Source organism: Elephantulus edwardii, unplaced genomic scaffold, assembly GCF_000299155.1.
Source record: "Elephantulus edwardii isolate Elephantulus edwardi_28Jun2011 unplaced genomic scaffold, EleEdw1.0 scaffold00093, whole genome shotgun sequence".
Lineage (NCBI taxonomy): Eukaryota > Metazoa > Chordata > Mammalia > Macroscelidea > Macroscelididae > Elephantulus > Elephantulus edwardii.
Window position 1 is genome coordinate 6,319,290 of NW_006399843.1, and position 13,627 is coordinate 6,332,916.

Here is a 13,627-nt window from a genome sequence, read left to right on the forward strand (position 1 = left end):
CGGGTTATTGCCTTTATAAGCTGTATGCACCCTTAGCTCGGGGCTCAACTCCTCTGCCTCTGCGTAGGTCAAGAGTTTTGGCCCAGCGCGCTGGATGGAATAAAACCTCATGCTGTTTGCATCAAGGACGGTCTCTCGTGAGTGATTGGTGCTGGCGTCCGATCTCATTGGGGTCCGGCTCTGCGGATCCAACAGTTTTCTCATATTTGCTTTCTTATATTTGTTTGATTACATACAAGCAAGAATGAATCCTGAAGAAGAAAAATTATACTCATCTTGATGATCACAAAATTATGATTTAAACAAAAGAGGGGGAAATATGGGAAGCCGTATATCAAATTTAATAATAGTAGACCAAATGCTGTTTCGGGAAATGAGGGAAGCTTGATACAAACTGAAGGCCACCTTGTGGCAATGGGGCGTTCCCTAGGAGTTAACATTGTTTTTAGTTTGTGTCAAATGAACCCCTCCCTCTTGACATTAACATAAAGAGGAACTTGGCCTTATTTGTAAAAGACTTCACCATTATCCTTTGTTTTGTACTTCCTTGTGATTTTACTTTTGTTATCTTATGATTCTAAATAAATACTCAGAGAAGCATGGCTTGAGGTCTTCAGTCGAGAACTGCTGACCCTCTGTTTTATGCTCTCTGCTTTATCTCATTCCTGGCTGTTTGTCTCTTTATTAATAATTATAAAACTATTCTATTCTTTGGGACCCTCGGTCTGCAACAAATAGCTACTTTACCCTGCCCTATCCTGTGCCATCCTCATCATCTCTGACACACTAGAGCCCATTGCTGAAAATACCACGTCAGTTCTTTTTATTGAGGGTCTTCCTTTGCTGACCCTTCATTTTTCCAAGTATGATGTCCCTTTCCAAGAAAAGAGCTTCGCCTAGGTACATGTCCCAAGTATGAGATATCAGGGAAGTTGAAAGGCGGTAATTCATGTTTGTAGCAGGACCAGGACCTCTAAAATGTCCCTGTTTGCATAATAAACTACATTGTCACTTTCTGTATTATCTAGGGAGTTCTGGTGGGTTAATGAATAAGGATTTGCACTGCCAAGCCAATGGATGGTGGTTCAAATCCACCAGCTGCTCCTGAGAGAAGAGTTTTAATAAGCTTCAGTACTTTAATGTTTTAGTAACTATTCTTGATCATTACTGGTCAATAATTTTCAATCATTTCTGATTAACTTTACCTTTGTAAAATGTTTCCAACTAAGCCATTAACAGTTTTTCAAAGAATCTTATGTTCCTAATTAAGCCATTAATTGTTTGAAAGTATCAGAATTCAAACCACATGAAGGAAGGTAAGGCAGTCCTAGGAAGAAAATTGCCCTGCCTTCTAGATTTGCCAATAAAATGTGTGGTTATTTGTATACATCTCTAGGTTTGACTTCAGAGACTGGCAGCCTGACCATTTGTTTCACTCCAAGGAAGACAGATGAATATTCTCCTTTGACAGCTTCAGTTTGCCTGCTTCAACAACAAACAATCTTGGTACCAGCAGCCAGGAAGTTAAAAGATGAATTGCATTGGAAAATTCGGCTGTCAGAGACCTCTCTAAAGTCCTGAAGAGCAATGATATTAGTCTGGAGACTAAGGTGTGCCGGATACAGGCCATGCATGATCTTTGCAATTACTTGCTTGAGTAATTCTGCATCAGAGAGCTAGACAATGACTAGGAATGATAGGAGAGTTTATGCTTTTGAGCTGTGGTGTTGGAGAAGTGTATTGAATACATAATGGACTGGTAGGAGAACAAACAAGTTCATCCTGGAGAGGGTGAAGCCAGGCTGTTCCTTGGAGGCAAGGATTCTGAAGCTCCGTCTGACATACTTTGGACATGTTGCAAGGCGGGACCAGTCCTTGGAGAGGGACAGCACAGGAGAGTAAAACCCTCGATGAGATGGATTGATTCAGTCAGTAGGGTAATGGGGATAGGTGTGTTGGAGATAATGAGGTTAACAAGGGATAGAGCAGGGTTTAGGGCTGCTGTACATATAGTCATTATGAGTTACAGGTGACTCAACGGCACACAACAGCAACAACATGTAAATTGCAGCCTCTGAAATCCTGCAGGAGGGTCAACGAAGAGTGGGTTCTGACTCGGTGGCAATGAGTTACATTGTTCTCTTCTCATTCTACCAGGTCTACATTTCCAATTATGACCAATTTTTTTTAACAATATAGAATTATGGAGTTTCATCTCATACATTTCCACAATATGAGGGTTTCTCTGACAAATCCTTGATGGAATTCAGCCTTTAATTGAACTTCCTTGGTAGCTAATTCACACTTTGCCCCCAGTATTAGGAATTTCTAAGTTTTAGGAAAATCTTCTTTACCCTTAACCTGATTTTATTATTTTTCCCTTGCCCAAAATTCAGAGTAGATAGGTTAGAGATGTCTTTCTCAAGCCCAGCTTTTTGGGTGAATCCTTAATGCTAGCCCCAAGAAATCCATTGCATATAATGAACTTTCCCCCTACATATCTAGAATAAACCCATTGCCAATCCAAGTCCAATCCATGACAATGTCTCCAACAGTTTCTAATCTTTATGGGAGGAAATTTCTCAGCTTTTTTTCTTAAAGCAGTTAGTGGACTCTAACCTGTTAATAGAGCAACATATAACAAGATACACCACCAGAGCTCTTTCACTCCTGGGCTAGTTGTCATTGCATACCATCATTCAAATAATTTTTCTGTGGTGTGATTCAGCTGAGAAGCTTTGAACAAGAGGCAGGAAAGTGGTACCATTCACTAGTTATGTGGACATAATACACTTACTTTCCTTCTTTGAGCCTCAGTTTTTTAGGAATGATAAATTAAAAGCATATAAACAAACAAACAAACACACCCAAAAAGACTAAGTTACTTTTTATTCCAATTTATGGAAATGTTACATATATTACTCTCCTAAAACCTAGGCAGCTAGAAGCCCAAATTCACAGTTCCAGCTCTCAAGGAAGCCCCTACCACCTCTCTGAGGGAGAGAGATGGGCAGTTTAGTTGTGATTTCCAGCTTCTTTCTTCAGTAGGGCAGGCCTTCCCCAGAGCCCTTCCCCAAGGTCCACGGAGCTTACTAACAGAGGCACATGAGTCCAAAAGGACACACTTCACTCCTGGTATTCACTCTCGGTGGCACTGAGGTCCCCCTGTCCCTCTTTCTGGGCTCTCTTTTCTCCCCTTTTATCTCTTGTGAGACAATAAACATTACAGTTTACGCCCTTGGGAAACTCGATGTAGGTCCTGAGTTGTGATGAGATAAATGTGATTGATTTTGCATTCCACCCTTACTGCTACAACTCTTTAGCTTATCAAATCATGAAGTCATTACATGGTTATCACCTCATGTGATTACACATATAGTTGTATTTTGGGGGACACACAATTCAATGCATGACAGAACTCTCTAGTATATCAACATCTCCCCTGAAGTATGACTCTAACAGTTCAATATTGTATGGTATATGTTATGTGGTATATGGTATACTTTGTGTTGTGCTTGAACATAATTTTTAAAGCATTTGGTTTGTGGAAGGCTATAGCAGAGCCCCAAAGCCCAGGCTTCATTTTTATTCTTGGTGTAAGTTCAGAGGATTTTGAGTTTTTAACTATTAAACCCACCATAAGGTGGTTCCTTGCAAGTCTGGAGAAGCCCAGAGAAGGACAGTCTCCCCCAGAAAAAAACAGAGTTGCAAGTAAATTACAATAGCTAGACAAGCCCAGGAAAGGTTTGTGCCAAGAAACTGGAAACGCCTCTCGTCCTTATGATTTACCAAGAATAATGTCACAGCCCAAGCCATAGCTAAAACTACCATGGTGGCTGAAGCTGCAGAACCAATCTTGTTTGCTTTCTAAACTTCAACCATGCACATATCCCTATCATATTCTTTTGTCAGTTTCTGCCTACAGCCTTGAGGGGATTGTACTGGCCGCTCATGAGGAACTGGTTATTATTTTCTGTGGATTCCCCAGCATAGCCATAACCAGGCCACAGCTGAGATCAGTGTACAAGACAGGCATGAGCACCTTCTGCAGAGAATTCTGCCCAGTGTCGCACCGAAGGGGATGCTGTGTCTGAACTTTGGTCTTAAAGATTAAGCTTACCCATTGTTATGTTGGCAACACTTAAGTATAAGGAAAATGTAGTCTCCAGAGACTGAACTTTTTTAGGAGGATTGGCTTAAACTAAATGAAAACCATAGGGAGACTAAGAAAAGGGCCTTTTCACAGTGCAAAGCTGTGAGAGGACCTCTGCTTTAAGCCTTCCCTCTGTCCGTGTCCCTGCTTTCTTTCTGCATCTGCAGCAATTTTCTCAGCTGGCATAAATGAAAGCCACAACTATGAGCTGGTGGAATTCCTTCAGCACCATGCTGTGGGCTTCCCTGATTCTGACACTGTCTTTGTCCTGTTTTGTCTTAATAAAAGCCTCCCTCTAGAGTATGATGTATTTTCTCATATTGTGAGAGGCACCAGACCTCAGACAAAGAGTTCATGCTGGGAAAGACACAGGATCATCAAAAGGAAGATCCTCAACAAGATGGACAGATGGACTGATCCAGTAACTGTAACAATGGGCTCGAGCATGTTTGAGATTATGATGATGGTGCAGTATAGGGCAAGATTCCAATCTGTTGTTCCCAGGATAGCTACGAGTCACAGCTGATAAGATGGCACCTAACGACAATAGAATGTTTTAATCTGGAGTGTCCCCTCCCCCAAGAAATCCTGTATCTGAACATAATTATCTGTTAAAAGCTTAAATATATCAATTCCAGTGGGAAAAAGCCCGTCTACCTCTTTCATAGTTGGCACTTAGAAGACTTAGCTCTTTTTTCCTAATAATAACAATCTTTCATCTGGGGTAAATGTATGCCTTTACATGGTTAAGAGAACAAAAGTATCAGCCAGATAAGCACAGGATTGTGGAAAGCCACCACTGCAACTGGTACTTTTTCTTTTCACATTAACTGTTGGATCAGACCAGTGTGGTGTGTAAATATACTAGATCCCCTCCTCTAGTGTCATGGATTTGTGACCCCCCCTAAAATACATTATATAATGTAGATCAGAAATATGAAAGAGTTGGAAGAGGATTAAGGGTTGGAGGAAGATTAAAGGTAGAATGCTATATTCTCAAATCCCCTCAAAGTCCTAATCAGATAATAGAGTTCTAGTTGGGCATGGCCTTTTAGTACTTTTTCTCTTACTAGAATGAAAGGGAAGAAAAGTTGACTGCAGGGGGAAGGGAGTAAATAAATCAATGCCTGAAATGGTTTGTGTTTTTGCACCCAGGGCCAATAAGCAATGAAACTCCTTGATACCAGGGACGTCCAGGCCTATGGATGTGAAGAAAACAGACCATCTTCCCTACCAGACAGAGAGGGCTGGTATCTCAAAGACACCTAGTCTCTTACCTTGTGAGACAATAAATTCTTACTAAAGCCATCCACCTGTGGTATCTGTGTTACAGCAGCATTAGGTAATACAAGCATCTAGTTTACTGTTTAATGGCAGTAATCTTACCCATTGTGATTACCAAAGAAGATACTCAAATATTGTTGAATTGTTGAGTGATTAAAGGCTAACAAAGTTCAAGGACTGTCACAGATTTATGACATAAGACTGTAGGAATAAGGTTTCCACTAGTGTGTTTTGGGGGATTGAGAAGCTGGGATCTCATGTAAATGACAAAAATATGTTAAAAAGTCATTCGTAAGAAAATGACCAAAATGTGGGAAAACTAAAATCACTCTAATCCTTCACAAAGAAAGGAATACACACTAATTTAGTAATTTGAAGAGTCACAAGATTTAGGTTTATTTTTGTTGCCTTGAGTGTGGCTGAGACTGGAGCTTGTGTAGACATTCCTTTAGAAAAGGGGAAAGGAGGACTGAAGACGCTGAGTGTTAATGAAATATGGAAGGACAATAGGTGGAATAGGAATGAAGCCGTTTTTGAGAAGGGAAGGTGGAGTCAGATTCTGAGGTAGGGGCAGTTAAGGAAGCTTGAGTTACAAGTCTCAGAGCACGAGAATCAGGTGGTAAAGGGGGAAAGGTAAGGTTTATGGAAATCAATATAGTTTGATTCATTATTGCAATGAACAAGGGTTGCTGCTTTGGGGGGAGGGTAATCCCATTAGCCCCAATTTATGACTATCTAAAAGATAGCATCTTCTACCACTTTCTATTATTCCTGCCGCATCTGGATTAACAGAAAGTTTCCTTTGAATAGGCTGTCAATGACCCTCAACATTACTGTCTACATGAATATGCATGTCATCTAATTCCTTTTAAAAATAAAGACTGCGGTTGCACCAAGAAAAGATTGGGGAAATGCCTTATTCGTAAGCTAATCAAAGGGGGCCGATGGGATCAAGCATCCGGGCTGCGATGACAGCTCCAAACGTTGTCAGATGCTGCTGCAACACACTTTTTACGAGATCGAGTTTAAACCCAGGCGTAGGGTAAGGGGAGAATCTGGCTGGGCGGACTCGGCTCCGGCCATTAGATTCCCTTCCCTTTATAAGGCGCGGAGGGCTCCGGCCTCCACTGATTACCCGACGGCTCTCGATGCGCACGCCAGCCCGTGGAGTCAGCCGGGAAGCGGGTCCAGGGTAAACAGCCTGAGGTCTGGTCATGAAAAAGTTGTCTCCAGACACCATCGCCAACGCAGAGGCCGATGACGATGAGCGCGGGTGGCCGTTGGGAGAGCGGTTGGCCATTCTGTAGCCTTGATCGCCGGCAGACAGAGGTCCATTGTTCAGAGACATCCTCAAACACTGTTCTCGGTATCTTTGTTACGTCCTGCGATCAACGTAGGCGCCTCGCAGGTACCTAGATCAGTCCAGACTGCTTCCGCCCCCGAGACAAACTGCTTCGGAAGCCATAACTAGGTGGCCGCTGATGGAAAAGCCGCCCCTAATGGGCCTTCCCCTCCCGAGCATGCGCATTCCGCCGCCGAACGTCAGCGTGTGCCGTGCGTGGGCGTACTGGACGTCTACGTCGAGTGACACATAGACGCACTGGGCGTGAGGTTTTAGAGAATGCGCAGTAGGTTCCTCGGGTAAGACTTAAGGCCTTAGTAGGAAGGGGGCGTCGCTAATATGGGGGCTGCGGCGGCCGAAGCGGATCGCACACTCTTTGTGGGAAACCTTGAGACTAAAGTGACAGAAGAGCTTCTTTTCGAGCTTTTCCACCAGGTAAGCGGCTGGAATCAGCCCCCTTTCCTTTTGTTTTCCTGCTGTTCTAAGTCTGGCCCGGCGGCCGACGCTGCATTCATCGAGCGAGAGTAGGGTCGGAGTCCGCTGTAGGTGGTCCTTACTGGGGTGAGGTCGCGCTTTGAAAGTAAGGCGCTCTCTGGGAATTGCGACCGTAGAAGAAATCTAGTTAGTTCAGGCCAAAAGCTGTGATTTAACGGCGTTTGGAGGAATCTCAAGCACTCGCCCTGGAAAGGATTCCGGGCTCTAGTATGGTGAGACCCCTTCTCCAAGCTGTGCTTTTTCCGTTCCACGCTTTTTCGCATCTTCCTTCCCCTTAAGATAGTTAACCTGTCTTCGACAGATCTTCCCAAATTTCAGTATGTTTCGGTTTCTTTGCCAGCTGCTGTTTACTTCCCAACTGTCAACAATTCAGTTCCGACTGCGTGACCCTGTAGGATAGAGCGGAACTCTCGGTGCGGGTTTTCCCAAAGCTGAAACGCATCTGCCTGCTAACTGAAAGGTCGGCAGTCCGAACCCACCGGGCGCTCTCGCGCGCCTCCCGGAAGAGGCGCGATGAGTCACTGTCCACTCGAAGGCGTGGTTTTTAATCTTTCTGGGAGTGGATTGCGGCATAGTTTTCCCAGTTGATCCCCCGATAGTTTTGAGCTGATGACCTTGCTCGGCAGCCGAATGCTTAAGTCAGCGCCACTCTTGGGTGCCATCGAGTCGGAAGGAAGTTGTCCATCCTTCTCCCATTTAACAGCTGGTGGATTCGAACCATGCGTCTTTGGGTTGGCAGTGAAGCTCCTTACCACCAGAGCTCCCTAAAAGCCCTCTTTGGAGCGCTTTTTTATAAAAAAAAAACAAACCCAACCAACCACCACCAAAACCTCTGTAAAATTACAGCTTTGTAAAAATATTTTAAATAGGCTCGGTAAAACTCTGGAAACAAACAGCGTTGCTATGTCTATTAAAATTCTGGAATCTTCTGTGCTAATTTTCATGTTACCTTTTCTCCCATTCAGTTTCCCCGTACCAAGTGATTAATTGATACAAACTTGAATTTTTAGCCCCAGAGAGTCAGTCCCCCTTTTGTTTGTTTCCACCACCGTGGGGAAATGTGGGATACCACGAAATTGGAATTTGATTGTCACATCCCAGAAACTTCTCAAACCAAGTAAAAGAATTTGAGCCCAGCAACAACAAAAAAGTCGCTGCAAACTGCTAATTCTGCAGACTGTAAATTCATTCAGTTAGTGTTTCCCCAGTTTCTTGTGGCAGCCCCATCCCCAAATAAGTTACCTTTTCAACCCTCATTGTGTTCTTTTTATTCTAATCAAATGTATAAGAGTGGGGATTTTTCTTTCTTTAAGCTCCTGATTACATTTATGTTGCTGTCAAATTTTGTTGGTTTCATTTGCAAAATTGAGATGTTTTTTTCTTATTGCTTTGTTTAATTTTAAACTTGTTGTTTGCTTGTAGGCTGGGCCAGTGGTAAAAGTGAAAATTCCAAAAGATAAGGATGGTAAAGCAAAGCAGTTTGCATTTGTGAATTTCAAACATGAGGTGTCTGTTCCTTATGCAATGAATCTGCTTAATGGAATCAAACTTTTTGGAAGGCCTATCAAAATTCAGTTTAGATCAGGTAATCATTTAGTGGGAATGCTTGGAGGGGGGCTTGTTTGCTGCTTTGTTTTTCTGTTTTGCACTTTGTTTCAAAAACTACTTTTGAAATTACAGTACTGTTAAGCTTTGTGTGATAGGAAACTTTGTAATTCCTTGAAAATGAGAAACAGTGACAGTATGGATTACAGTTTTTAAACCACATCTAAAATTTAACTTGGTTTAGTTAAAAGAAGTTTTGGTTTGGCCTGTTATTTTTGGTTTTTTAGACTTTGGAGCCACTGTGTGAACGGAATCTGGTTATTTTCTAAAAATAACTTCCTAATGGCTTTATAATTTACAAATTTTGATTCTTGGGATTGTGAGGATGAAATATAGAATTTATAACATCTTAAACTGTGATTTATTCCTAAAATGTGCACATCTCCTAAAATTGAAGTATTTGTCAAATAACTGTACGACAGGAATGAAATTAGAACAGATTATGCTGAGTGACATGTCAGCCACAAGAGCATAGTTATGGTATAAGACTCTCAGTATAAAAAGACAAAGGTTTATACAAGGAATAAGTCTTAGAGGATTAACAGGGCTAAGAATTGAGGGAGAAAGGAACAAAATAAATACATATCCTCAATGGGGGAACACCTTTCCTCAGAAACAACTACCTATTTCAAAATTATTTCATTCAAGTATTTAGCATGGTTCAAGGTTAGCTTTTTGATGTTATTCCTGCAAAAAAGAGAATTTACAGAAAACATTTATATAAAACAGTCTTATGATCCATATTGTTGTTGCGTTAATTGCCGTCAAGTGGAGGTTGACTCATAGGGACTCTGTGAACAAAAGACTTAATGCCTTTCTTGAGCTAAGTTCAAAGAGTTTCCAGAGGCGTGTGGTTTAGGAAGTGGATGCCACTCCTGCTTCCCAACCTGTTTTACAACTGTGAGCTCCACCAAACACTGTCCACATGGGAAACTCATTTTGGTATTTGATATCCCCATGGCACAACCCAGGTTACCTCATATAGCACATTGACAAAGAGTGATGGACAAAGTGGAAGAATGTTTCTCCAGATAAAACAGTACTAGTCTCTTTTAGCAGTGGTTAAATGTTTTTGAGTCAGATATGACTCAGAGTAGCTTTGCATAAAAGACCTGAACTCTGTTCTATGATTAACATCATTTTTGTACATTTAGAAGAGAGTTTGTAGAGTTTCCAGAGGCACCTAGTTTAGGAAGTGGATACCACTCTTGCTTCCCAACATGAATCAGTCTGGAAGCTCATTCACTCACTCTACATAATGACATAATGGGTAACTATTATGGTATTTGACATGACTATGGGATAATGTTCAGCATCATAGCAACTTCAGGTTGTTCAGTGCAGCAAATAGACAAATGATTATTGTGTCTTTTAAAGAATATTCTTCTAAAAATTAATAAATTTGGCCTGAGGCCCTCAGGCCCTCAAAATATTACCATTAGATGTTGAATTTTTACATAGTATTGGAGTACCTTGTTAACTTGTTTTGTGCATTTATAATTTCCATTATAAAGCTGAAAAGTAGCCCACTAAAATTTGAGTTTGTTTTCTATTTCAGCTTATGTCTGTCTTTTTTTAAATTAAATTTTTTATTCATTTTAATGAAAGTTTACAGAGACTTAGGGTTTCCAGTCATTCATTGTTGTACTTTTTTACCTGCCCATCCCCTCCCCCCAATTCACCCCTCTCCTTGATTGATGACAATAATAATCATATATCCCTTTTAAATAGTTCTCTCCCTCATCTGTTGCAATGCAGTATACAGCATTCCTCCCCTTCTTCTCTCAACCCCAATGTCAGATGTCAGTCCTGTTTTACAATAGTGGCCCTATGCAATATTTGTCACTTGGTGACTGAGATATTTCACTCAGCATAATGTCCTCTAGGGTCATCCATTTAGCATAATATTTCATGAGTTCCTTGTTTTTTCAGTGCTGCATTGTATTCCATTGTGTCTTAACTTTTTTTTTTTTTAAGTAAATTAGGTCAGGGAGATGATTTCAAATTTTTACCAAGATTTTTTCTCCCCACATTATGTCATTTTAGGAAGTAGCCATGCCTCACAGGAAATTTCATATCCACAGCACCACACTGGAAATTCAAGCCCTACTCTTACTCCAACGTCTCCTAGCAGGTAATATTGCTCACCTGTTGGTATCATTTCAGGAGTTTTCATAGGTAGTGCTTCATAATGCTTACTAAGTGAATAGCTTCTTTCTTTCTGTTCTACCTCTTTATTCTTCTGTAATACATGCCATATTAGATCCTACTTACTATGAAGCTTTGTCTCACATACTTTGGGCATGTTACCAGAAGGGACCAATTCTTGGAGAAGGATATCATACTTGGAAGGGTGGGGGGACAGCGAAAGAGAAGACAACCCTGGATGAGATGGATTTACTTAGTGACTGGGGGAATGAGAGTAGGCATGTTGGATACAATGAAGTTCACTCAAGATAGAGCAGAGTTCAGAGCTACCGATTTCAGAGCTGCTGTACATAGAGTTGCAGGCCACTCAACAGCACATAAAACAACATAAAGAAATTTTGGGCATATATACATAGAGTTTGCATTTATTTGTTGTATTTATGTGCTGAAGTGTTGGAACCAACTTAGCTAACTTAGGTTTTCAGAAACTGTAAGTGGATAGCACAAGAGGAGATTGCCCATCTTTCTTCCTTTGAGCAATGCCTTTGGGTTGGCAGTACAACTCCTTATTAGTAGGCCCCTAAGAGATAGAAGTAGCCCTTACGGCATAGTGTGATATGTTTTATGCTGTTAGCTAAGATTGACAGTCTCATCACCACCACCACCTCCAGCAGCTCCAAGAGAGAAAAATGGGCAGACTACTCTCATTAAGGTTTATAGCCTTGGAAACATGATGGAAGAACACTGAGAATTGGAATTGACTTGATTGCTATGGACAGCTATTGGTTTGGATTTCGTAATACTATACATATAACTCCCCCCAGATCAAACCTATTGCCATTGAGACCATTCTGACTTAAAATGACCTGTCAGATAGAGTAGAGCATCCTCAATAGGATGTCTGAGACTGTAAATCCTTACAGAAATAGGCTGCTACATCTTTCTTTCAAGGAGTAGCTGGTGACTTTGAAATGCTGACCTTTAGGCCAGCAACTGAATGTTAAACTACTGTGGTGCCATGACTTCTCTTAACCCATATGTCTATTCAGTTGATAGTGAACAATGAGGTTAGGGAGGCTAACCCCACATAGTCAGAAATATACATGGCTATTGTTACATTTCTGATAAACCGTCAGGGTACAGAGAATATTTTCTGTGTTGCATGTATCATATTCTGTACCTACCTAAGGTGTGCATTTTAAATATAGGAAAAGTATGTTGAGAAAGTGCAAGGTTTTTTTATCCTCTAGGTGAGAACATTGTAAATTTCCTTTCACTATTTACATTGATCTATAGGCCAGTTTCATTTATCTTGACCTGACAGTATCCATACATGCAGACCTCAGTCTAAGGGATACATGTTACACAGTTCTAGTCTTTCATATAATGTCGTGACTTTTTTCAAAATTATATTTAAAGTACAATTAATTCATTAAAACACTCTCTACATGAGTTTTTCTGTAGACTCTAAGGTACCTCTGTAGGAAATGAGAAAGTGCAAGTCCTAAAAGCACTTATAACCCTAGTTTCTTAAATCCCAAACCTGAATTTCTTCCCTGGCTTAGTAAGTAGAATCACTTCTAAGTTATTCACACCAAAAAGAGTTGGACTTTATCCCTTATTACTTGTCTTCCGCATCCATTATAGTCTAGGCCTTTGCACTAGCCCATGGGTTGCCAATACAATAGGAACTGTTTCAGACTCTGCAAGCTCTATTGTTTCTGCCACAACTTCTCAGGTCTCTTATCTAGAAAGGATTGTTTTCCAGTAAAGCTTAATTTATAAAAATGGAGTTGGATTTTGGCCTCTAGCCTTATTTGTTCACCCTCCCTTTCCCTCCATTGGAGACATAGTAACTGTCACTGCCATTGAGTTAGAAGCTCTCATAACATCTTAAGTTACAGTTTCATTTTTTGTCTATAGTTACCACCAACTCCTTTGTTTTTTTCCTTTGTTGTAGTGCTTGTATTCATTTCTTCCATTTTATTTTGTCTACTGGAGCCACATCTTGGCTAGTAGTTTGGTATTTCACAACTCTGCAGAGAAATAAAAGTAAATTGAGAATCCAATGTAAACATATGTTGGTGCTTTAAACCAAGCCACACCCATGCTGTCAAGTCAATTTCAACTAATTGTAACCCTTTAGGACCAGAAGGGCTTTAGGGTTAGAAACTCCATTTGGATGACACCACCAGAGCTCCCAGGGGGTTGGGGGGGGGGGTATAGAACCCCCCAAGTACTCTTAGCCTAGCTAAGAGCAGTATCTTCCTGTGTATGATGAGTATTCAGTAAATATTTGTTGGATGAATGATTATTTTCTTCTTTTTAGTTGGTATGAAAGAACTACGGATAATGTGTCTCCATCAACACAGACAGTTCAGAGATCTTTCTCTACTCCAGAAAATTTTCAGAGACAAGCAGTGGTAAGGCTGAATTTTTAGAATCTAGAAATAGAGCTTCATTTCACGTTTATTGCTCTGTTGTTCCACCACTGATTATGTGTGTTTAAAATAGTGGAAACTGGTGCAACCACTGTGGAAGGCGGTATGGGGCTTTCTCAAAAAGTTGTAAATAGAGATACCATTTGACCCAGCAATTCC

At 41.0% G+C, this 13,627-nt stretch overlaps 2 protein-coding genes across 2 annotated transcripts in view; one reads left to right on the top strand and one right to left on the bottom strand.

Annotated features, from left to right (window-relative positions):
- Positions 1–6,368: 6,368 nt before the first annotated feature.
- Positions 6,369–6,785, bottom strand: LOC102847077 (chromosome unknown open reading frame, human C11orf71). Its single transcript, XM_006890871.1, has one exon. It carries the CDS (start codon positions 6,783–6,785, stop codon positions 6,369–6,371), a length of 417 nt encoding a protein of 138 aa, XP_006890933.1.
- A 324-nt stretch (positions 6,786–7,109) lies between these two features.
- RBM7 (RNA binding motif protein 7) overlaps positions 7,110–13,627 on the top strand; it is a gene marked incomplete at its 3' end in the record, with an annotated part of 9,418 nt that continues 2,900 nt past the window's right edge. The window contains exons 1-4 of the mRNA XM_006890795.1: positions 7,110–7,214; positions 8,697–8,859; positions 10,926–11,013; positions 13,357–13,450. Of these exons, the coding sequence (XP_006890857.1) occupies positions 7,119–7,214; positions 8,697–8,859; positions 10,926–11,013; positions 13,357–13,450 (441 nt within the window). The remainder of the gene's footprint in view (positions 7,215–8,696; positions 8,860–10,925; positions 11,014–13,356; positions 13,451–13,627) is intronic.